Source organism: Letharia lupina (genome assembly GCF_014066315.1).
Source record: "Letharia lupina isolate WasteWater1 chromosome Unknown contig_3, whole genome shotgun sequence".
Lineage (NCBI taxonomy): Eukaryota > Fungi > Ascomycota > Lecanoromycetes > Lecanorales > Parmeliaceae > Letharia > Letharia lupina.
Genome location: NW_023502972.1, coordinates 617,271 through 642,555, shown reverse-complemented (window position 1 = coordinate 642,555; position 25,285 = coordinate 617,271). Strand labels below are relative to the sequence as shown.

Sequence of the window (25,285 nt, the reverse complement as noted above, 5' to 3'; positions counted from 1 at the left end):
AAGTTATCTATTCCCTAATTCTATTCTAAGCTATATATATCTATAAGTTATATTTAAAGTATATAATTTTCGCTTTATTAGCAGTATTAAGAGTAAATTCTTTCTTATTTATATTATACGTATTTTTCTTTTAAATATTATATTTCTAAATTACTAATTTAATAAGCTAAAACTACCATAGTAATTTCTCTAGATTATAAGTTATAGAATATTCTTTATTTAAAGACTAATTAAATCGACTTTTTAAATCTAGATAACGTTCTAGAAAACTTATTAGAACTAGTATAAATGCGATACTAGTATAAGTGAGATAGATTAAGAATAATAAGGCTATCGAACTATATATATAGAAAGGAGATATAATATAGTAGGAGATATCTTCTATTAAGGCTCGCTAGCTATAGGGCTAAGTAATATATTAAGAATACGCTCGTAATAAAATTAACTATTTAATTTATACCTAGTTCTTTATAATCTTCTTTCGCTATTAATATCTTATTAGTTATATAATTAATAAGAGATACTCTTATAAACTAATCTTACTCTACTATTTATAGAATCTATAATTCTATAACTTACTCTTCTATTAAACTTAATCGCTACTTCTATTTATATACTTCTTAATAAGAATAAGTAATATTAGTAATATATCGTCTAAGAGTAGTAAAATTAAGATTATAGTATAATATAATTAATTTAATAGTATGCTTTTTTTTTCGGCGGTCTAAGTTATTCTTATAGGCTTAAAAGACTTATTAATATTTAGTAAATATAAGTTTAAAATATTTCTTCTAAGATATCTTCTTAGAAGTCTTTATCTTTAATAAAGTTATTAATAGAGGAAAGAAAAGAGGAATATAATTCTTTCGCTATAGTAAGACTATAAATTAATAAATCCTTCTCTTAGTCGTCTAATTTATTTATTCGATAATCGACTTATATAGCGAGACTTATATATATACTTCTATTTTAGACTTATAGAGAGGCTTATAGAGAGACTTATAGAGAGACTTATAGAGAGACTTATAGAACGGCTTATAGAATAGCTTATAGAGAGACTTATAGAACGGCTTATAGAACGGCTTATAGAATAGCTTATAGAACGGCTTATAGAAAGACTTATAGTAAGATATATAAATCTATATCTATTTTAGATAATAGATAACGTCTATTCTATCACTTAATAGACGATTTAAAAAAACCTCGAATATCGTATTTTTAAACGAATTAAATTTATTTAAAGTCTTTAGAAAGTATCTCGAAATCTTATTTTTTTATATTTAAAAATCGATTACTTAGACTCTTATTATTTAATAACATTATTATATTAAAACTACTAAGTATATTCTCTTTATTAATATACTTATAAAGATCTTTTAAAGCTATATTACGATATTTATAGACCTTACTATCGCTATTAATAATTTTAATCGCTATCGACTATCTAATATATTATAAAGAAACTTATTAAAAGGCTATAAGATATTAATTTAAAGTCTAATACTTATAACTTAATTTAACTTAAAAGAACTCGAGCTAATCAGATCGCATTATTATAAGATCTCTTCTCTACCCGAAAATCAAATATCAAATAATTACATCTTAATAAAATATATATTTAATTACTATTCTTTTATTTCTTTATTAAATCTCTTTAAATTAAGACTTCTATAATCGTATATATAGTTACTTACTTATTTATATTCTTACTTACTTACTTACTATCTTAAATAATATTTTAAAGTATTAAAAAAATAATATTTAAAAGTCTATTTAAAAGTATCTTATTAGTAATAATTATTAGAATTAGTATAGATGTAATATTAGTATAAGTAAGATAGAATAAGAATAATAAGACTATCGAACTATATAGGTGGAAAGGAGATATAATATAATAGGGGATATCTTCGTTAAGGCTCGCTAGCTATAGAGCTAAGTAGTATATTAAGAATACGCTCGTAATACTATTCTTCTCTCTTAAAGAGCTATAGCTCTCATAGCTGATAGATCGAAGATATAGGCCCATTGCTTACCTTATATCTTTAAATATTCATAGTCGATATAGGCCTTAGCTGGAGATGATTAAGATTTCGGAGATATAGTTATATCTTAATAAGATTCTTTAAGTTCTTCTCTCATTCAGTCTATCTATCGTAGACCTTCGAAAGTACTAAATAATTTTATCGTATATATATATTTTATGCTCGCTGAAAATCTATAAAAATAAAGAACTTTTAATATTAGTATACTAGATTAAATTAATATCTTTCTTTAATAATAACGACGATAATAATATCGCGTCTCGGAGATTTTCGCTAACGCGTTATTTTACACTTTATTATAATATTAAGAGACTTTTAATTTAACGAGAATCTATAAAAAATTAAATAAATAATAATCAAAAAATAATTTATTATATAATAATTATCTAATTTTATATTTATAATAGAGAAGAAATTAATAAAATAAAATAATTTAATTAATTAATATCTCTCGAATCGAATCGAGTCGTAAGCGCTAAAACTTTAAATTAATATTAAATGATTTTAATATAAGTTTCTTTATAGAGTATTATATAATCGATATCTATCGAGGCTATTAATAATAATAGTAAGGTCTATAGATAATATATTATAGCTTTAAAGATTACTTAGATATTCGTTAATAAGGAAAGTCTACTTAATAAATTTAATATAAAGTTATTATTAAGTAATATAGATTTAAAGAATCGATTCGCGAATATAAAAAAATAAGACTATAGCGAAGATATTAAATGATTTTAATTCGACTAAAAACGCGATATTTGAGATATTATTAAATCGCTTATAGAAAGCTTTAACAACTAAACTTATATACTTTATCGAAATTTATATCGAATTTAAAGTATTTATTATACTTTTATATATAAGCCTAATTTTTATCTATAAGATTCTCTATCTTAATAAGATTTAAACTCTTTATATTAAAAGTAAGACGAGTTATAATTAAATATCTCTTCTTTATATTAGCCTCGATCTTTACTTTTATATATTACTTCGCAAATCTTTTAACTTTCTTTTTAATAAATTTTTTAATAGATTATTAATATTTAAGCTATATTTTTATAATATATTTCTTTAATTAAGACGTATTTAATTTTTTATTATTAGATAAATTAAGTTATAGAAACGAAGTTTCGATTTCTTTTATATATCGTTTATTAGACTATTATTTCTAAGATCGTTAAGACTATTATTTTTAAGATTATATTTAATATACTTAATAAGATTATTATAGAATTTGAGAAATAATTAACTTTCTTAGCTTATTTTATCGTAAATATATTAATAGATTATTTTAAGAATAAATAAGAATATCTTATATACGTTGCTTAAATAATTTAAAAGATTATCGACTATAGAGTATAAGCGATATCGTTATCTAATAGATATATATTAACTAGCTTTTTCTTTAAATCTCGCTATAACGTAAATAATTTTAAAAGTATCGATAGAGAAATAATTATTATTATAGATAAGCTTATCTTAAATTCTTATTTTCTAGTTATCGAATAATATTAAATTAATATTTATAAAGATAGATAAATCTAATAGTCTTAGATTAAGTAATTATCTAATTAATTATAAAGAGATTAATCGATATTAATATACTTTAATAAAATCTCGTAATATAAATGAAGATAGGGATGGGGGTGAAATAGAAATCTTAGACGAGTTTTAACTCTACATCTTCTATTATTATTCTAATATCTTCTCTTATTTAATATAAAATTATTAATAAAGATTCTTAGTAGATAGAGAGCGTTATATATATAATATATAAAGTCGTAGTAAATTTAAAAACGAATATCTTATATATAAGTCGTCGTATATAAGATAAAAATAGTCTTAATATATAGATAATTAGCGATATAAAGAGATATATTTTAATATTAATATAGATAGATTTAAGTAAGAATTTAAGAAACTTATAATATATTAAATATAGATAAAAATGGAGTAAAGCGGAGAGGTCTCTAAAATTCTAGTACTGTGAAGGCGTTTACGAGTCGAGAAATTTGATAGATCTCTATATTGAGAGTCGAAATTTAACTATAACGCTTAAAATAGTATTATTTCTTTATGAAGGTCTATAACATTTATTTCTTAATTAATTAAATCGTTATAAAGATTATAAATACTTCGAGTATAACTCTTTTTAGTAATATTACTTCGCTTAGAGAGTTAGTTAAAATTTAAATAAGTTATAATATAAAGCGGAGAAGGATTTCTTATATTCGATATAGAGTTAATAGATTAAATTATCGTTAATAATATAGATTATCTAATATAGATTCTTTTAAATAATATAGATAGTTTATAATTTAAATATATAGTAGAGCTTCTATATAATAGAAATATCTAGCGTTTTCTTTATTAGACTCACTCGATCGCTTACTTCGAGTAAAAAGTAAAAAACTCGTTAATTCTCTTCGTCGAGGGTGTTGAAATTCGGATCACGTAACTCTTAACGTCTTGGCGATCACGTAACATAATCACATAATACGCCTTAGCGTATTTATATCTAGTCGCTCTTTTCTCTATAGTAACTCTATAGTTAATAACTAAGTATTCTATCTTTATATTTTAATAGATTATAAGTCTAAGCTATATTTAATAACTATTTTAATAATAATATAATCTATTACTATAGCTATAATTATCTTTAGATATTTATATCTATTATAATAGAGATAACTATAACTATAGAGAGCTTTATTAACCTTCTTAATATAGAAAATTCTTATTTTAAAATAATCGTTCTAGATCTAAATAATTATAATTCGTCTATAATTTAAAAACTAGAGGCTATCGCTTAAGCGCTCTCGCTTTCTACTTAAGATAATATAAAGTAAATCGAGATATATCGTATTTAGTCGAAACTACTAAAGCCGCTATATAACTAATTAAATTATATTATCGCTAAGATTCTTAGAGTATTATTAGCTTCTCTATATAAAATACGCTAAATAAAGAAATAATACGCCTTTATTTATATATCGTAAATATTAAAAAATTAGATAGCGAGTATTTAGATTTTATATTTATTTAATTACGAAATATTCATAATAAAGACTAAAAATCAATTATTTTAGCTATCGCTAGAAGAAACTAAGGGAAAATAATCTTAATCTTAACGCTAATTATATAGTTCTTAATTATCGCTAATAGAGATATATTAATTAAAAAATTAAAAATTCTAGTCTTAAAAGCGAAAGAGAAAAGAAATTTCTATCATTATAAAGAAGTCTTAATATGAGTACTTATCTTAGAGATAAAATACTTCGATAGTAAGTAAATAATCTTATAATTAATCTTAATCTCGATTTTAAACTTTAATTAAGTTAATTTTAAAGAAGATAATTAAAGCTTTTAGCTATTAAGATAACTAATATAATTTTAATAATATAATATTATATCTATATATAAGAGATAGATTTTTATTATTATAACGTTCTTAAACTATTTTAATATCTTTAAAATTCGTTAATTACTTAACTTTTCGATAGAATATTATTCGCTATTTCGAGTATTAATAAATAATAAATCTTTATAAATAAAGATCTAAGCTATATCGAGCTAATTTTAAAACTTAGCGAGACTTTTTTTATACGCTTAAATCTCTAGTGTATTATAAGAGATATTTTAATAGCGAGAGTAAGTATATATTAAGCTCTCTTATCGATTTTAACTCGATATTAAAATAATTAATCTCTAAGTCTTTATTAGAGCTAATCTCTAATAAAGATTTCTTTAACTTTTAAGCGCGTTTAATTTCGTCGATATTATCTATCTTAATTACTTCTCTAAGTCTTATTAATATATAGACTCTATTCTTAAACTTAAACTTTAATAAAGCGAGCTTATTTAACTTATTCTCTAATAAAAAGAGCTTATTAAGCCTCTAAGTATTATATTTTTTAAGAAATCTAAAATCTTAATCTCTCTAAATCGTCTCGATAATATTAATAAATTTAAAGATATTTTTAACTATTAAATCTAAAAGTAATAATTTAAGAATAAATTAAAGCTATTTAGACTATAACGCTATATTAAAAAAGACTATATAAAGCTAATTATTAATATTATTATTATCGAAGTCTAAATCGATAGCTAATTATAGATATAAGATTAAATCTATATTATATTAAAATCGCGTTATAAAAAAAACCCGCGTTCTAAGATTAAGAATAAGATTAATATTAAAGAAATTTAAAAGACTCTAAATAAGTTTAAATCTCAAGAATTAAATATTTTTAATTTTATATTTAGAAAGATAAATAATGTTATTCTTATAAATTATAATAATAACTCTTAATTCTATATCGATAGATTTATAAAGATTTTAAACGAGTTTAATAACTTATTTTTAAAGCTAAAATTTAATAAGAATTAAAAGATTTATCGCTTCTACTTAGACTTAAATTCTTTATATAATTTATATTATAAATAATATAATTAAAATTATAACGCCTTTAAAAACGACGATATTATAAAATTTAATCTAAATTATATGATTATTCGATTTATTAATACTATAACTAATTTCATTAATTCGATTAATACTAAAATCTATATATTAGCTATATTAATTAATAAATTCTTTATATATAATTTATAAAGCGTTATTATATTAATTATTATCGACGAAGTTATCGAGTATAGAATTTAATAAGAAGTCTATATTAGTAACTCTTATACTTATACTTAAATTTATAAATATTATAATTAATATAAGAAGAACTAATATAACGACGTTAAATATATTATTTTATATTTTAAATTTAAGAAATAAGATAGTAATAATAGTAGAGGAGATTATAATAATCGCGAAAATCGCGATAGTTATAGCAATAAAGGTGGCGATAAAGATAATAATAATAATAATTTCTCTAGCTCGAGTAATAAAGATAAAGATAAAAATACTTAATATAATAAGTTTATTATTAATCGCTAATCTAATAATATTAAGATTATCGTAGTATATACTTAATTAGCGATAATATATAGTTTTATAATATACACTAATCTTAATCTAAAGAATATTATATACTTTATCATCAATTTTTAGTTTTTATAGAATCGAGTTTATTATTTCTTTATTAAAAAGGACTTAAAGACTATAACTTAAACTTCTTCGATATTTATAATCGCTATATTATCGTATTTATAATTTATTAATAATATCTATATTTAATATATTACTTATAATTTCTTAACCTTTTAGATCTTTATCTTATTTAAATCGTATCGCTTAATTAATAAAGTTAATAGCTTAGCTATAGCTATTAGCTTCGAGCGTATTAAGCTTAAATATAAAGATCTTAAAAATAAACGAATTCTATATATGGAAGATATTTAATATATTTTTAATAGTAGCTTTAATTTAATTTCTTAAGAGTAATTTGAAAATTAAAACTATTTTTTTTAGTTTATATCTAAGAATATTAGAGTAGAGAAGTATAATATTATTTTTAGACGTTAGCGTAATTATCTTTATACGCTAGACGTATAGATAGAGACTCTTATATACTTAGTAGTTATTAATAAAGATATCTCTATCTATAATAAGTTTACTATATCTATATCTATATTTAAATTTAGATTCTTATTCTTATTCGCTAATACTCTAGATCTTTAAATCGATAAAAAAAATCTTATATATATAATACGCTCGTTACGACTATTTAGAATTTTAGAATCTTAAGAAATTAGTTAAAATATATATCGAAATAAATTTATCTATCTTATTCTTTAAAAATATATATAAATTATATAGTATTATTAATATGAAAATCGAATTATATAAGCGTTATATAACGCTAGATCGCTAGAAAAATAACTTAATCTATAATAATCTTTAAGAGCCTTTCTTTATTTCTTATAATAATTATAAATAGATAATAATCTTTCTGTCACGGGAAAGCGTGCCTTATCGCAAACCGTTGCGCTAAAAGCGCTAAAAGAGCGTGAACCCCTATCTAAACAGTAAGAATCCTCTAAAGCACACTAAATCCGTAACAATTACACACTTCGAAAAATGGCGCATGTCCCTATGCGCTGGCCTACACGCATGTCAAATTTAGGAACCCCCGGGTGTGACCCCGTAAGTTACTTGTAGACCTGGTGCTCCGCAGGGGATTCAAACACTCCTTCTCCAGGTTATAAGCCTAGCGTGCTATCAATACACTATGCGAGCCAAGTAATCTATTCAGACTATTCGGGTTACACCCGGAATCGAACCGGTGCTGCTATTATTTGCCACGGAAAAGCGTGCCTTATCGTAAACCGTTGCGCCAAAAGCGCCAAAAGAGCGTGGACCCCTATCTAAATGGCAAGAATTCTCTAAAGCACACTAAATCCGTAACACTTTCTAGATAATAAAACGCTTTATTTTATTATATTTTTACTTTCTAATAAAAATAATTTTATAATTCTTATAGCGTTTAAGTCTTTTCTAAATTAAATTAAATATAAAAATTACGTTTATATTAGATTTTATAATAACTATAATTTCGAGTATAATAATTATAATATATATACTTTTTAACTTATTAAAGAGATTATTTAGAAAGATATTATATCTAATAACTTTTAAATAAATAGTAAATTCGAATATCTCGATTAAACGATATAATATAAGGCTAGCGCTATATTTAAAGAGAGTAAGTTATTATAAAAATATTAGTCGAAATTCGCGTAAGCTTCTAATTATTTACATAATCTACAATTAATATTAAGAAGAAATATTATTTCTTATAAAGCCTCTATAGATTATTTACCTAATATTTCACACCTTTAAATTATCAAATAGATTAATTTCTATTAAATATATCTATTAAATATCGATTAAATTAAATATAAAAATTATATCTATAAGAGACGCTTAGTTAATTATAAAGCTAATTAATTTTATTATATACTAATATTAAATAGTAAAATTTAGATCTATTTAAATATAATTTAAATTAATAATTTTTTTTTTTAAATCTATCTTATTTAAGCTTAATCTCGCTAAAAAAAGAGATTAATAATTAAAATTTATTTAAGAATAGAAATAAGCGTTATATAGATACGTTATAAAAGATTATACGCGAGTTATCGATTATTTTTTTAATATTAATTTTAAAGAAGAGAGTTTTGAAAAGAATAAGATAGAAAATATCTATCGAAGTAATAATTACCCTAGCTAAAGCCGTTAGAAGAGAATTCGTTATTATTATATAAATCCTTATTAAGAAAGTATCTCTATAGATATCTTCGTTATAAATATCGCTATAGATATCGTTATAGATATCTTTAAAAGAGATAGATTTAAAATTACTTAAAATTTTAAGCGAAAATATACTCGCGAAATCTATCTTAATAGTCTCGGCGTCTTTAATATAAACTCTAATAAGACTTATAATTAGATCTAGAATTAATTAATAGTCTCTCTTAAAGTAATTTAAGCGATATAAAGTTCTTAGAGCTTATCGTAATCTTTCGCTAAATTTATTTACCCTTTTAATTAAAGCTAATACTCTCAAGTTATTTAAGTCTTAAATCTATTAAGAGATAATAGTAAATAAATATTAGAAAATAAAATGAAAACTTACTATATAGAAAGAAGTTAACTTTCTTATAGCTAACGATATTTAAATCTTAATAAATCTACTTTCGAATATATATACTCTAGATAATAAATAAATTTATAAACTTAAGCGAGGTCTTATAGAGAAGTTTATACGATATAAAGTTTAATAAGTAATTCGTAATTTTAAATAGCGCGAAGGCGTAAATTTTAATAAGACTTTCGCCTTCGTAATTAAGTTTATAAACTATAAAGCGATCTTTACTTTAGCGATAATCCTCGATTAAGAATTAAAGTAAATAGATATTAAAATTACTTTTCTCTATAGTAATATAAAGAAAATCATCTATATAACGTAGTCTATAGGCTTTAAGAGTAATAATAAATATAAGATATATAAGTTAAAGAAGGCGTTATACGGTCTAAAGTAATTCTTAAGAGTTTAATATAATACTCTCTTCGTATATCTAAAGAAATTAAGCTTTAAGTCTATTACGACTAATTTCTTAATTTTTATTAATAATATTATAATTATTATAATCTATATAAATAATATTCTCTTAGCTAACTCTAATAAAGTAGAAATTTAGAATATTAAAAATAAGCTTAATAATTATTTTAAAATAACTAACTTAAAACTATATATCTATTATTTAAATATAACTATTATTAGAGATTATACTAATTACATTATTTAACTCGACTAAATAAAGTATATTAAAAAGTTTCTTACTAAATATAATATATAAGAATTTAAAGATATATTTACTTTTATAAATATCGAAAGATATTAAATATTCGAAGAGAACTTTTAAGTCTCTAAAGTCTCTTATATCGAGTATTAGTTAATAATAGAGTTATTAATATACATAATATTTAGTATAAGATCAAATATTATATTCGCGGTCTTAATAATATCTCGATATAATTTAAATCTTAATAAAGCCTATTAAAAAGCGGTTAAGCGGATCTTTCGCTATTTTAGATAAATCGTTAACTATTAACTTATTTTTAGAGGAGATCTAAAACTCTTAAGCGATTATATTAACGCTAATTAAGTCGATAATTAAGATATTTATTACTTTATTTCTAGATATATATTTAATATCGATAGCGAGATTATTAGTTAATTATCGAAGCGATAACTTATTATAATACTCTCGATCTATAAGATTAAATATATCGATTAAATATAAGTTATTAAGAAAGTAATTTAACTATATAATCTATTAAATTAGCTTAATTTTAGTAATAAATAAGTATAAATAATAATTATCTTTTATAATAATTAAGGCGCTATAGTACTAGTTAAGAATTCTTAATTCTATACTCATATTAAATACATTAATATTCAATATTACTATATGCGAGAATAAGTTATCGCTAAGAATATCGCTCTAGACTACGTCTTTATTAATTAATAAATAGTCGATAATCTTATTAAGACCCTCTATAAGAATAAATTTAAGAGTTTTTATCGACTTATTAAGCTAAAATATCGCTTATAACTATAACTTAATAGTCTTAATATAGAGAAGCTATTTGCTATCGACTACTCTAGAGAAGCTATTTTATTAATCCCCGTATTATAGATGATTTACTCGAATCGCTCGTCGAGTCGCTATATTAGATATGGCACTCTATAAACTCGCCATTTCGTATCGAAATAGCTATTTCTTTAACGCTATTACTATTATCGCTATCAAACTTCTAAGACTCTTTCGAAGAACTTATATCTATTTATTACTAATGTCTCGAATATTATATCTCAAATTTATCGCTACTAGCTACTATTATTAAGAACTAGTTATCTAAAATAGCCTTATAGAGGCTTTATAGTCAGCGATATATAGCTAGAAGAATTTCTTCTAATTATTTTATTTAGCTACTCTTACATATATCCTTCGATCTTAAATTAATCGATTTTTAATATATATTAAATAATCTGAAAATAAAATTTCTAAAAAACCGCTTTTTAATAAAAGGTGAAATTTGAGTTATATTTAAGTGGGGGTTATAGTTTAATATAGTCGTTTTCAAATTTCGACTTTTTACTTTATCTACCCTATTTTAAACGTTACGAACTTTAAATCTTATATTTTTTAATTTCGTTCGTATAGAGAAATAGAGGTATAGAGAATATAGAGGGTATACTTTTACGCTAGCTACTCGGCACTAACTCATCTTAATTATTTAACTTAAATTTCACCTTAATTACCCGACGCTAACTTACTTTAATAACCCGATAAAAATCGATAAGTTATTTTATCTTATCTACCCGGTTTTAATATCGTTAATATTAAACTTCGTATTTATTTAATTTTATCTATAAGAGAATACGTATAAAGAAGAGTATTAAAATTCGGATTATATAACTCTTAGCGTCTTAGCGATCACGTAATATAATTATATAATACGCCTTAGCGTATTTATATCTAGTCGCTCTTTTCTTTATAGTAACTCTATAGTTAATAACTAAGTATTCTATCTTTATATTTTAATAGAAGAGTATATAAAGAAGCTTTATTATAATATTAGAATTAGTATAAGTATAATACTAATATAAGTAAGATAGAACTAGAATAATAAGGCTATTAAACTATATAGGTGAAAAGGAGATATAATATAATAGAGAATATCTTCGTTAAGGCTCGCTAGCTATAGAGCTAAGTAATATATTAAGAATACGCTCGTAATAATAATCGCGTCGAGATATAGTAAATATAAATAGAATTTAAATATTAGATTATAAATGATCTAAAGAGACTAATAATTTATTATATAGAAATTTAAACGAGATAATTTATAGATAATTATATCTATGGTTTTTAGGCGATTAAGAGGGTTAAACTTATCTATTAATAAAGCTAGTGGCTAGCTATAAATAAGTAGACTATTTTTTATAATATTCTATTATACTATAGAGTCTCGATATAGTATAACGTCTTATTCAGATAGATATATAGTAAAATTAAAAATAATATCTATATTTTAATATTACGTTAGACTTATCGAATTTTAAATCGAGTATTATTAGATATCGAGTACTTTCGAATATATACGAATAAGACTCTTCTATAGTAATTTAATAGCTCTTCTTATCTATTATACTCTTCTTCTTTATATCTCGCTATCGTTTATTAATTTTTTTAAAGCTATTTATAACTCCGCCTTATCTCGCTTACTATAACCTCTTAAAAACGCGTTGTTCGTCAACTCTCGTAATACGAAGGCTTCGAGAATATAGAGAATACTTAGAAGAAGTTGAATTAATACGATAGTAACTTTAAAGATATTAATCGAGATCATCCTCTATTAGAGATTCTCGAAAGATAATATAGCCTTACTATAGAAGAAGAGTAATCTTAGTAATACTAAGTAAAGTCGCGATATATACTCTAACGCGTCTAGATCGCCGTCGCTATTATTTAATACTCTTTCTACTTTCTATTATCCCCCTATTAAGCGAAAGGCCTCTAATAGTCTTAATAAGTAGAAAGAGTTATAAAAGAGAATTAAACGTAGTAAACTCGTATCTATAATACTCTCGAAGATCGCGTTAATAATACTAAAGTTATTTATAAATACTTCGAGTATAATAAATTAAGAAGATAATATAAGAAAGCGTATTTCCGCCTAGTAAGTAAAGAAGCTCGTCGGCGATAAATATAATATAGCTCGGCTAGAGGCGCTAGCGAGACGGAGTAAAGAGGATTAGATTAGACTATATAGATAATACTATCGATAAAGTTCTCTTCCTCGTAAAAATCCCTAGCTTCGATGGCGGTGAGTCTTCTTTTCGCTCTATATATCTCGGAAAGGCGGAGAGCCTTTATTATACGAATAGCCTTATCGATAATAGCGAGATCTAGTAACGGTGTAATGGTGATAGCGAGATTACTATAAGGCCGCGCCTTATTTTAATATAACCCCCATACAAATCTAGCGCGGCCTTATAATCCCGCTACTGGTATTTTTCTTAGCATAGACTAAGGTTTAAAAGCATCCGAAGAAGCAGTCCATTGTGGCTTTGAAGACTGAGAGAGCTCCATCTCATGTATCTGAGGCCTTGAGAAATATTTAAGTCACCAGGACCGCGGAGTACTACGGTGAGATCTTCATGGTCATTGTACAGATTGTTCTCGGGTATCCAGCTGAGATAAATTTCTTCGCCGAGACACACTCTACATCTTAGCCAAGGATCCTCTCGGACGTGGGCAGTACGTTGAAGAGGCTAAGCACGTTGCAAAGATCTTAGAAACACAAATCGCGATCGGTTGGGAGGAAGCGAGTGAAGCTTATTGCACAAAGTTGGGGACTGTCCGTGGCCACACGCAGGCCTCGCTGTTGTCGATAGCTTTTATGATGAAAAAGTCAACACAATTCCAAGCTCCCGAGCCTGATCGTATTTTGCCCGAGTGGATCTGGAGACTGCGGACGGCGTGGGCTACAACACAAACTTATGATAGAATTAGAGATGGCATTGGGGATAAGATACTAAGACCTCTAGGTGGGTAAGTCATATACACTGGTGCTTGAGACAGCCTCAACGAATTTTGTGTGCATTTTTAGCTTATAAATGTGCGGAACCCTTCTGACAGTACTTCCCACAGGAATTGGGGCAGAAAGAATGCCCGGAGGGTACACTCTGCATTATTTCCAGTACCAAATCCTTCGGGCTTACACGTGATAGAACGTGAACGGGGAATGGAGGTTCGAGCGACACTCTCGCCCTATAGTTGAGAAGACCTCTGCACGTGCAAACGAGTTTCTGTACCATAAGTCCGTGTCTTCCCTACATTGATATTGCTAACATCTTGGAGGGGTGAATTAGTGTATCAATACCTGCCCTTGCCGTCTGCTAGCTCCATACGACTTCTACGCCTACAACCAGGTTCTTTACCAATGCCGGTACAATGTCTAATGTCCACCCATGAAATTGAACAAGCTCCTGCATTCCAAGCCTTGTCTTATACGTGGGGTCAAAAGATCGAACACCGGATTGGATGCGATGATGTTGAACGCAATAGTATTAGGGGCGGTGGCCATTACGTATCCATTCATGAGAGCTTATGGTTGGCGCTTCAAAGACTGCGGCACGAGACAGAAGAACGAATCTTGTGGATTGACGCTATATGTATCAGTCAAGTGAATAACGCCGAGAGAAATGACCAGGTTCTATTGATGCGGAAGCTGTTTCACAAAGCTGAGAGCGTTATCATTTGGCTCGGGGAAGAGTCGCATGACAGCGCCGTTGCTTTTGATTTAGTTTCTCGCATAGTCGCTGCTGCTGCCACTGAGCAGGCGCGTAGCCCTGTTAACGCCAAACAAGTTGTCAAAGCTCAGGACCTCGGCGGCCTGGCTCTTCTAGAGTACTCCAGCCCAGCATGGGAAGCCCTAAATTCCTTGTTCTGGCGTCCTTGGTTCAGTCGTGTATGGGTCATCCAAGAGGTCACGGTGGCGAGAGGCGCCTCGGTTCTATGTGGGCCAAGCCATTGCCAATGGTGGCATCTCACTACGACAGCAAGATATATTGAAGACCATTCTTTGACTGCGATAACGCGTGTCGACCCACAAACAGCCATCAAGTTTGCAGACCTTGGCCAGAGATTTCGTGAAGGACCGCCCCATTTGCTCTTGGAGCTGCTGTCACAGGCTCGAGATAGCTATTCGACAGATGACAGAGACAAGATTTTTGCTCTACTTGGTATTGCTGGAGATGCAGAGTACAGCTTGCTGAAACCAAATTACAAGAAACCCTTAGTTGACGTTTACACTACTTTGACAAAACATTTGATCGAAAGAGATCGGAGCCTTGATGTATTGAGCGCTGTCGAGGATCGACAATTCCGCTTGAAACGAGACCGAGAACTAGACAAAAAGATCGAGGGTCTCGAAGGAAATGAGCTTCCCATGAATAGTCAGCTTCCGTCGTGGGTGCCAGATTGGGAAGTGCACAGGCCCTCATCTCCGTTCGTACTACATCCAGCATTTGCCACAATGAAGGCAGCTGGATCAACACAGGCATCGTGCACTTTTTCTACTGATGGTCTTACATTGCTTTCCCGCGGAATCGCGTTCGATCAAATAGCATACGTGGGCGATCCCTTCATGGAAGCGGTGCCAGCTCCAAGGTCACTTTTTCCACAGCCACCCACAACTAATGTCAGGTTACGCACTCGAATTGCTCATACTGCGATAGATTTCCTAACGGACCAACGTGGAAGACAGTGGGAAAAGTTGGCCCGCGACCTCAAAGTTTATCCTACAGGTGAAGACATCTTAGACGCTTTCATCAGAACTCTAGTTGCAGGCGATGCTTCCTTCCTCGGCCTTCCACAAGAGAGGCTGCGGGCCCATTACACTGCTTGGCGTAAGTACTGGCGTATAGCGGGCGTGAACGACCCAAACTTTGTCCATACCGCCTATGAGAGGAACGTCGCAGACGAAATAACACTGGCAACCCAATTCCTGCAGGGCCAACTCAAAGCCGCTTATGGCCGGCGATTCTTCACCACCTCAAATAAATATATGGGATTGGCTCAGTCGGGAGTGCGAATAGGTCATGCCGTTGTTATTTTACATGGAGGCAGGACGCCGTACTTATTGCAGAGGGTAGGTAGCAGTGGATACAGGTTCGTAGGGGAGTGTTACGTTCATGGACATATGAATGGCGAAGCACTCACTAAGCCGATACCGGAACAGGAATTTGCAATTCGGTAGGGGTGTTTACAATATTGAAGATCTTGATCCATATATGATATAGATTTCAGGTTGGAGATTGGATTGGTGAGACGAAAGCAGATCAGAAGTAAGGCTCGGGAAGATTGAGACCCTGGCTCCTGCGCCTTGACGGCCTCAGAGGCCAAGAGAGGCGGCGTAAGGTGCAGGCGTCTTGCAGTAGCTCGACTCTAATGCACGTCGCAGTACGTAGCCCTACCAATCGATGCAACTCAGTGGGAATAGGCAACACCATTTTTGAAGCAGAAATACATACCGTATGTTTGAGAGAGTTCGAGAGCTATATGTTAGTGCAGCTGCACGAAAGGTGTCACTGTATCAGAGGCGGATACGGAATCAGGCATGACCAGCTGCCTGGAAAACTGTTATGGACCTTTTCGAAGAGCTTCCGTATATGCTGGGTGTATATCGACGCAAGCTGAACTCTGCTGTCCGAATGGATACACGCTCGAAAGCGAAGGCAGCCCCACCATATCACATCTACGCCACATCTCCACATTACAAAGCCTGTCTGTTGGGACAAGACTCTACAGATCACAGGAATCGCAGAGCGGGAGAGCAAAGCTTCTCGAAGCGGTCATCAGAACTGACCTCTCCTCTGCAGACTGGTATGTACTCCAAAAGACGGCAACTACAGATCTACTTTTCCGGCTTCTCCGACTAGACGTTGAAAAGGGACTTGAGCCGCAGGCTTTCCTCGCCGTGAGCTACCGTTGTCCTGACGAGACTTGGACTCGAACGCCGGTCTGCCGTGAAGCTTCGGTTCCCGAATTCTATCATCATCTTACATGCGCATTGCTCTGTTCCAGGGATTCCAGCACCTAGAAGGAGTAATGGATTGATCAGCTATGATGCATCGCACAGCATGACATGAACAAGAAGATAATCGCAATAGGGGCTATGGATGCTGTATACCGGAACACGAGAGCCATCATTGTGGCTCTTGAGGACGTACAGCTGAGCCGGGAGGCAGCAATGGCAATCAAGGATTCGACGGCATCGGCACGGGCGCCTCAGACACTTATCTCAGTATCGTAGCAGATGCTTCCACGACAATTCTGACCCCGTGATGGTTCACTCGAGCATGGTGTGACCACGGATCCCTTGCTAGTAAGGGCTGTTTTTTCCTCATAGGAATAGATGATGGACCATCAAACCGCTTCACCACACTCAGGACAGAAGGTGCGCTCTTGTCGGAGATTGGCACGGCGGCAGCAAGATGTAGAGCTTCGACGGTACGCACGACAGATGGTCAAGCCCAACTGGACAAGATCTTCGCTGGTGTAAAATTGGCGGCACATGATGCGCGCTTGTGGGAAGATCGATGCTAGTACCAGGGCGGCTCTACTCACGACGTCGACCGCGGGACATGGAGGAAGCTATATGCACGTCTTCTCCCGCATTTTCTCCTTGAAGTCAAGATCATGGTTACTCGCGATTTCCGCGGCAGACTTGAAGATAGACCAAATGCCTCCGGGGCTTTTCCATCCGCTGCTCGCTCTCATTGAATTACTTGTAGTTGTAGGGCTTGGCATGGGCACCGAATTGAATGAATCTTCGATATTTGGGACAGGTGAGGAGTCACGTATGCTTGGGAATGAGTTCTCTGGGGAAGAGTAGTCGGAGTAGTATCGAAGGATCAGGAGCGTGACGCGCTTCTAGCTGTCCCATTTGATCCAATGTCAGATCAATTCGCACGGATGAATCGAACATGGATCCTCAAGGAGGGAACACGTGGGGATGTGAGGCTGACATCCAAGACGAGACTTGCAGGAAAGCATGCTCCGAGGACAGTGAATTGAAGGATAATGAAGATCCAGCGAAACGAGAGAGATCTACGGAGTTCTTTTTTGGTATCCATTCTTCCCAACCAGCACCCTTTGTCATTTAATAACGAGCACCTGGTCCGCGAAACGATCGGTGAGATGATGCAGGTGTAGTGTGACTCTAGTATTCTATTTGGCTATCGAAGCTCCCGTCATCGTACCTCTCGGCCCCGGTGTGATGCCACCAAGCCTCGTCTTTGCCCGCAAGGCATACGACTCCATCGGCGGCGACTCCTCAGCGCTCTCGGGCACACCAGAAACCGAAGACTCAACAAAGTTACCCGTATCCTCTCATCCAACGATGACTTCCCGCCCAGCTCGGTAGACGTAATCCACAGCACCTGTAGCGGAACCCCCCTCGTGACCCAGGGTTCGCGTGATACGGAGGGAATCGATCCGGTAGGGTTCCGTAGGTGAGAGACGCGGCTTGAGAAATGCATTCCACATCGCCGGGGTCAGCGGACCCTCCGTGTCTTCTTCTAGAGGCGACGGGTGTCCGAGGCAGCCGTGTGGGTTCCCGAAAGAGGAAATGACACGCGTGGCTCGATATCATGAAACCACAGGCCTCGTCGTCGATCGTTGCGCTCACAGTGCCGACGTCGAGCTGTGCTTGCGGGAGCTCGAAGGTGAACTTCTCCACAGCTAGTTTCCTCAACCCGAACTGGCCGCTTGTCTCACGATCGACCTTCTTGAGTGCTTCCATCACGCGTTCTCCATAACGCGTTCTTCCTTTTGCATATATCTTGGTCGAGGGGTTCACCATTCTTCGTTTCGCCTGCAAACCGACTTCGAAGACACGAGGTGGCTTGCAATGGACATCTGATGGTATTCGTAAGACATTTATCACTTGCTCGTGTTCCCGGACACAGACGCCATCATAGTCGCTGTAAACCTTTGATAGACATCTTCGACGTGAGTATTTCGGTGTTGAATGAGGAAGGCAGGAGCCGGAGCGAGCTCGGTAAGTTCAGCTTGTCATGGAGAAGGACATTTGTAGGGCTAGGGTTCTTGAAGTACAAACGGTGCTCCAATCACTTCAGACGCCTCAGACTTTGTCAACGGGTCACGCAAAGTTTTGCTGCCTGGGCTTGGAATGTATCGACTGATAGTCGCTAGGTGATGGAGCGGCATACTGGACAACACGAGTGGATGAGATCGTGCTGCAGGTAGCCGGAGATCCCAATACTCACGGTCGAGGCAGACAGACACTTACGTCTGAAGGATCTCATGAATATTCCAGCACATTCTACTGATCAAGCAATGTAAGTCGTTTTGATAGGATTGCCTATGCAGGGATCATTTTCATGGCTGTTTGCTATACGGCCGTCACTGCAGTCGGAGCTGTTTGATGGAAGCTTCTCACCATACATTAACCACGGGCTCAATAGTACCATCGATAGGGCCTCTCAAACAAGATTGTCATTCCTGGTACAATAATAAGCGACGGAATTAGGTACAGTATCAATGTCGGAACCTTTGGCAGTTGCGCTCGAAGAAACAGTCAACACGGTAAGAGATCATAGCACTTGTCTCGCGTCTCCCTCAAGACATAGAGTAATTGACAGGCCGCAACAGATCCACTTCCCAGCTGATGCACGCACCATGCGAAGCTTCTACCAAATACCAAAAACCGATGATAATAATGATAGCCCTTGATGAACCACTCGACGTGCTCGTTGTTAACAACTCATGAGCATTCAGGCAACTTTTACTCGTTCATTCAGTCTTTAGCTCTTGGACCTTGGCGGTGGTGGCAGCAGATTTCTCCTCAGTTAAGGTCGAGCCACGAAACGAAGACGCTTTAAGAGTCTTCTCTTCTGTCGCACTGTCTTCAAAGACGTCGATAATCTTACTGTCGATCGCTTTATAGGTGCGGTACTGATTCCACCAATTCTGATTTCGCCTTTGGGGAAATAGCGCCCAGTCTATCATTGTGTCTTCCTCCTCCTTATTTAGATGCAGCATGGCATACGCTTCACCGCGTCTTCCGTGCCGATTGGGATGCTCAGACCTAGCCACTTGTAAAGACTTCCCCACCCCATCGCCCACGGTGCCAATCCCAAAGGCCGTCAAGACAGTAGCCGAAACGGTAACGATTATTATGGCAATTTGCACCACCAAGACAGCTTGTCCGACGGTAACAATAAGACCAACAAAAGCAAACCATCCCATAGCTCTTGCGATAGCGTAAAATGTGGGATGCGCAATCTTGGGGGTGGACAGAAAGCAGTTGACGACCACGTTGCGAGGAGCGATGACAGTGGTAGCCTTTCCATTCGCAAGAATAATGAAGGTTCTGACGAGATCATGGGAGTGAATCGAGGTATCAGCAGCCGCTCGATCAATGGCATCCCGGTTTTGTGCAACGAGATAAGCCCGAATGATAATTCCAAAATCCATGCAAAGCGCAGATGCCAAGCCATAATAATCCCCAACAAGCAATGACAGGGCTAAAATGCACGTGTTGACGATGGTTCCAATCGCCAGGGCTCGGTGTCCATGATGGCGCGGGTAGGAGCGCGTACTCCAAACAAAGAGAGAAGTGTTCTGGGAGGGATGTTGGGCGAGAAGCCACCGGGAGAACCAGCCTGCCAACGAGGTCGATTGAATGGCGTCGGAGATGTTGTAGAGAGTATAGCCGTGCAGAGGAGCCACGAACGCATCTGATGGTACGACATTTCCACCGAGCAAAGACATCCAGGATACTAGGGTGTTGGCCGAGAGTGAACCAATCTCACGGGACATCTCGTCAGCGCCCAGCATAGTGAGAAGGCCGAGAGCATCGAGACGAAATGGTGACCAGGATCTCCAATGCTTGAGAGGAGCGGCCATTGTGAAAAGTGTTGTGTAAAGATTCATTAAGAAGTTGGGAAAGGAGGTGATGAAAGGGGGGGAATGGGTGGGCATTGTTGGTAATGTTTCTGAGGGGGGGAAGTTGAATACGTAGACGTGCATAGAAGATGAATGGGTGAAGCGTGGGGGAGAGTGGCGGAGCAGATTGGGTGTGCTGGGAGGATAATGGGGAGGGTGGGATCTGCATGCATTTGAATGACAGCATCAGCCTCAGCCCAGTGTGCGGGGCAAGAGTGCTCATTGCGCTACCTAGGTAATTTGGCCATTAACAAATTCACTTCAAGCATTGAACTGCTGTCCTTGCATTAGTCTCTGAATCTGACTGTTGTGCACTACCCGATGTCACAGCAACGTACATTACTTTACAGTACTCGTACTGTTTTGACTTGGTGGATCCTCGAATCCTGCCACGGTTACTTGTACGAGTACTGTAAGGGTCCAAAGCCGATCCATCGGATGGGGACCAGCACTCGCGGCTCAGGGATTATTTCCACGTCTTGAGGCGCGTTAATTTTAATCCTATTGGATATCAAGCGCGGATAAGTGGTTCGGAGATAGCAACTCAGCTAACTGTGATTTTAATGTACATGGTACTAATAGGGAGTTTCAGGCCACTTTTTTTCCGCGTGGTACTTTCAGGTTTTCAGACTTTCAGTGATTTGCCACCACATTTCGGTGGCAAATCACTGAAAGTCTGAAAACCTGAAAGTACCACGTCTGAAAATAATGGGACTCCGGAGTGCCTTTTTTTTGGTTTAATGGTTTTTTCAGCCGTGGTTTTTTAATAGATTCTATAGATCTAGTAGCTAAATAAGACTATTCTACCACTTCTACTACTACTACTACTACTATTACTACTTATTAATAATATTATTACCACTATTACGATCCTTCAAATATCTACACTCTCCTCAACACCTCCTATCCTCCTTAATACCTTTTAGCCTCCTCAATGACGCAAAAAAAGCCCTTTGGGCCTATCCCCGAAGGCACTACTAGTAGTATAAGGGTTCTTGATTCCATATAGCGTTCCTTCATAAAGGCCTTATGGACTGCTAGCCATTTTCTCGTTTTAGGATATCTTCTATTGTGTCTTCTAAGGCTGATAAGAAAGAGATTAAACACCTCATGTCTCTATATCTCCTTATTAGATAAGCGAGTTATAGTTGCTAATAGTAGGAATAATGGCTAATAGTGGTATTAAGTAGAATACTCTATGACTATATGCGGAGAAAACTATGGAGCATTCTCGGAAGCTAGGGCTAGGGCTATATGTGGCAAATCTATCATAAAACCACAGAAATGGCCTTATTTTTATATGTGGGGTCTTCAGGTGTTCAGGCCTCCTGAAAAAACCACTGCTGAAAGTCTGAAAACCTGAAAAAACCACAGCAAAAAAAAAGTGGCCTGAAACTCCCTAGTACATCGGCAAAATGAAGCAAAAAAGAGTTGTCGGACCCGTCTTCGAGCCCTGGGGCGTCGGGCGTCGGCCGAGATGACAGACAGCTTTAGCCCGGGGTGGGACGGCCCTTCCGGGTTAGTGCTATTATCTAGCAGATTATTCTGCTGCTATAGATGCCACACTCTCTTCCATGGAGAACGAAGACCTTTGCCAAGCCTGCCAGGCTCTCTTCGTAGAGGCAAAAGATTACCAGATGTACAGACACACGCTAGGAGGCTTCCCAGAGTCTGCAACAAATGGATGCCGCTTCTGCGCCATCCGCTGGGACAGACTTTCACGTGAACAGCGAAATGAGATTGTGAAACATGAACACCGGATTGAGGTCCAGCACTGGAAAACAAGGCGAACCAAAATGCTGCGATTCCGCTAAAAAACCCTGTCCCTCTGGTTGCCAAGCTGGATTTCTCACTCATTCAGATCGAGGGTAGGTTGGCCATGCTATAGAGAACTGGATCTGATGAATCGCAAGATGCCTCGGCTCTTTGTCTGACGTGTGCTTAGATGTCAAGGACTTAGTCTGCAATACCGTTGTTGCTAGTTCCACAAGGCTTTCGGAGTCCTGGCCGCAAATAAAGCGCTGGTATGAAGATTGTCTGCAAAATCATTCCAGATGTCGTTCACTATCGAGCAGCGAGAACATGTACCCAGCACGTCTTATTGATGTCGGTTGTGGCCAGGAGGTTGAGCCACGTTTATGCGAAACATCCAACCTGAAAGTGGGATTCAGGTATCTGACGTTGAGTCATCGCTGGGGCGATCATAGAATCTTGTGTTTGCGAACAGACAATATCGAACAAATGCGCAAGAAGGTGCTTGAGCCGGCGATCTCTAAAACCTTCAAAGAAGCCATGCTTGTCGTCAAGGCATTAGGCGAAAGATACATCTGGATTGACTCTCTCTGTATCATACAGGACTCGCCTAATCGATCTGATTGGTTCGAAGAATCTACGAAGATGCACGCCATATACGCTAATGCGTTCTGCAATATCTCAGCTACTGGCGCCGTCGATGGTAGAGATGGATGCTTCTTCGACCGTTCCCCGCTCCTTGTTCGACCATTGCGAATTAAGATTGCTGGGGGTGAAGACTTACCTCCTGGTACTTATCTATGTGTAGACTGTGATATCTGGTCTGGCAATATTGATAACGCACCGTTGACTCGTAGGGCTTGGGTTGTGCAAGAGCGGCTCCTATCAAGAAGAGTAATTCACTTCAGTCAACGGCAAATCTTCTGGGAATGTCGAGAGAGACAGACCTGCGAGATCTTTCCTCATGGCGTGCCACCTCAACTTCAACAGTCGCACGAGGCCATGTTTAAAGGAATTGACCCCGACATTGAAGGAGCCCGGGCTAGGGAGCGCCGTGGACGAGTATCCCATCCCGAGCTGAACGTCTATGAGCTATGGAATTCGATAGTCGAGGCCTATACCCAGGCAAGCCTTACGATGGAAGACGATAAGTTCGTTGCGATCATGGGTCTGGCGCAGCGTATTCAGGAACTCTTGGAACGGAGATACTTCGCTGGTCTCTGGGAGAAATATCTTGCAGACCAGCTTCTTTGGTCCCCAGCTCGTAGCCGGGGGATGGTCAAACCACAAAAGTACATCGCTCCAAGCTGGTCGTGGGCGTCCTTTGTCGTCCCTATCACGAGCCCCTGTCTTATCAGGGATACAACGGACGACAATACGCTGATCCAGATAGTTGATCTGGATGTCCAAACGATCAACGATCATCCTCTAAGCCAGGTCACTAGCGGCTCGCTTCGTCTTCGAGGATCATTGGTAAGGGGTAGGATATGGAAAGAGATCTCCGATGGGGGGAGGTTGGGCGAACTGACAACTGTCAAATATGACATCTACGACAACGGAAAACTCGAGCAGGTAGATTATATTCCGAACCTTGATGTATCAGATCCTCCCGGTAGCGTATACGTTCTGCCCGTGAAGAGCATCACGTATGAGACCAACGGAGGTCTACGAGCGAGGGGACTGCTCCTGCAACTCACTGGGCAGTGTATTCGAGAGTTTCGGCGCGTAGGAACATTCCAGGTCAGGGATCTGAGAGTGCAGAACGCACACACACAGTACGTTCCACTAGTGGATGGTGATCCGTTGAGTGCAGACGATATCTGGTTGGACGGATTCAAATTAGACGGCAAGACATTAGATACCTTGACAATCGTATAGACGCATTCTGCAATACCTGAACAACCGTGCAACCCAAGTTGATCCGATTCGAACCAGCGGACAGGATGGCGCAAATACATTGGTATCGTCGTCCCACGGACCCGTCTTCCTTACACTGCCACCCATCCGGCGAACCCGGCACCAGGGTAGTCAAAGGCCACGGTGCAGTCATACTCCCGAAGCCAACCTGAACCGGGCGTCTCACGGCCCTGATGCCCGTCTCGGGCCGGCCGACGTCGAGGGATTGGTAACGGACTCCGACACTAGAGTACCGATCGAATGTCAGCAGCGTACCTTGTGGGCCATTCTTGCAAATGCGCAGACTGGGGCAAGTCGGTGGAAGTACAGTGTACAGGATCTGGCACCGTCTGATACAGGTAGATCATAGGCGAAGGGTGTCGAGATTTGGCCCCCAAGTCATCCCACTCGTCGCGTATACATGAAACACTTCGGTTTGTGGACTACGTTGGCCCGCGGGGATATGCTGGGTGGGCAACTCATGCTCCTTGAATATTTCGACAGAACGCCATCCAAGTGGAATTAATTCATGACTAGGATAATTACGTTCGACACCATTGATCGACTCTGACGCCGTTGTGACACCA

General features: G+C 35.2%; 3 protein-coding genes and 1 non-coding gene across 4 annotated transcripts; 2 read left to right on the top strand and 2 right to left on the bottom strand.

The window, feature by feature from the left end:
* Nucleotides 1-8,166: 8,166 nt before the first annotated feature.
* Nucleotides 8,167-8,238, bottom strand: HO133_007091. Its single transcript has one exon. It is a non-coding gene; the product is annotated as a tRNA-Ile (tRNA).
* Nucleotides 8,239-13,974: 5,736 nt separating this feature from the next.
* Nucleotides 13,975-17,017, top strand: HO133_007090 (uncharacterized protein; the record flags this gene model as incomplete). Its single annotated transcript, XM_037297984.1, has 6 exons — nt 13,975-14,126; nt 14,226-14,253; nt 14,306-14,385; nt 14,436-16,331; nt 16,386-16,423; nt 16,704-17,017. The coding sequence occupies 6 exons, from the start codon at nt 13,975-13,977 to the stop codon at nt 17,015-17,017; spliced, it is 2,508 nt and encodes an 835-aa protein (XP_037156619.1).
* A 2,878-nt stretch (nt 17,018-19,895) lies between these two features.
* HO133_007089 (uncharacterized protein) lies at nt 19,896-21,011 on the bottom strand (the record flags this gene model as incomplete). The annotated part of the gene is made up of 1 exon (XM_037297983.1): nt 19,896-21,011. The coding sequence occupies one exon, from the start codon at nt 21,009-21,011 to the stop codon at nt 19,896-19,898; it is 1,116 nt and encodes a 371-aa protein (XP_037156618.1).
* A 2,280-nt stretch (nt 21,012-23,291) lies between these two features.
* HO133_007088 (uncharacterized protein) lies at nt 23,292-24,680 on the top strand (the record flags this gene model as incomplete). The annotated part of the gene is made up of 1 exon (XM_037297982.1): nt 23,292-24,680. The coding sequence occupies one exon, from the start codon at nt 23,292-23,294 to the stop codon at nt 24,678-24,680; it is 1,389 nt and encodes a 462-aa protein (XP_037156617.1).
* Between the last annotated feature and the right edge of the window lie 605 nt (nt 24,681-25,285).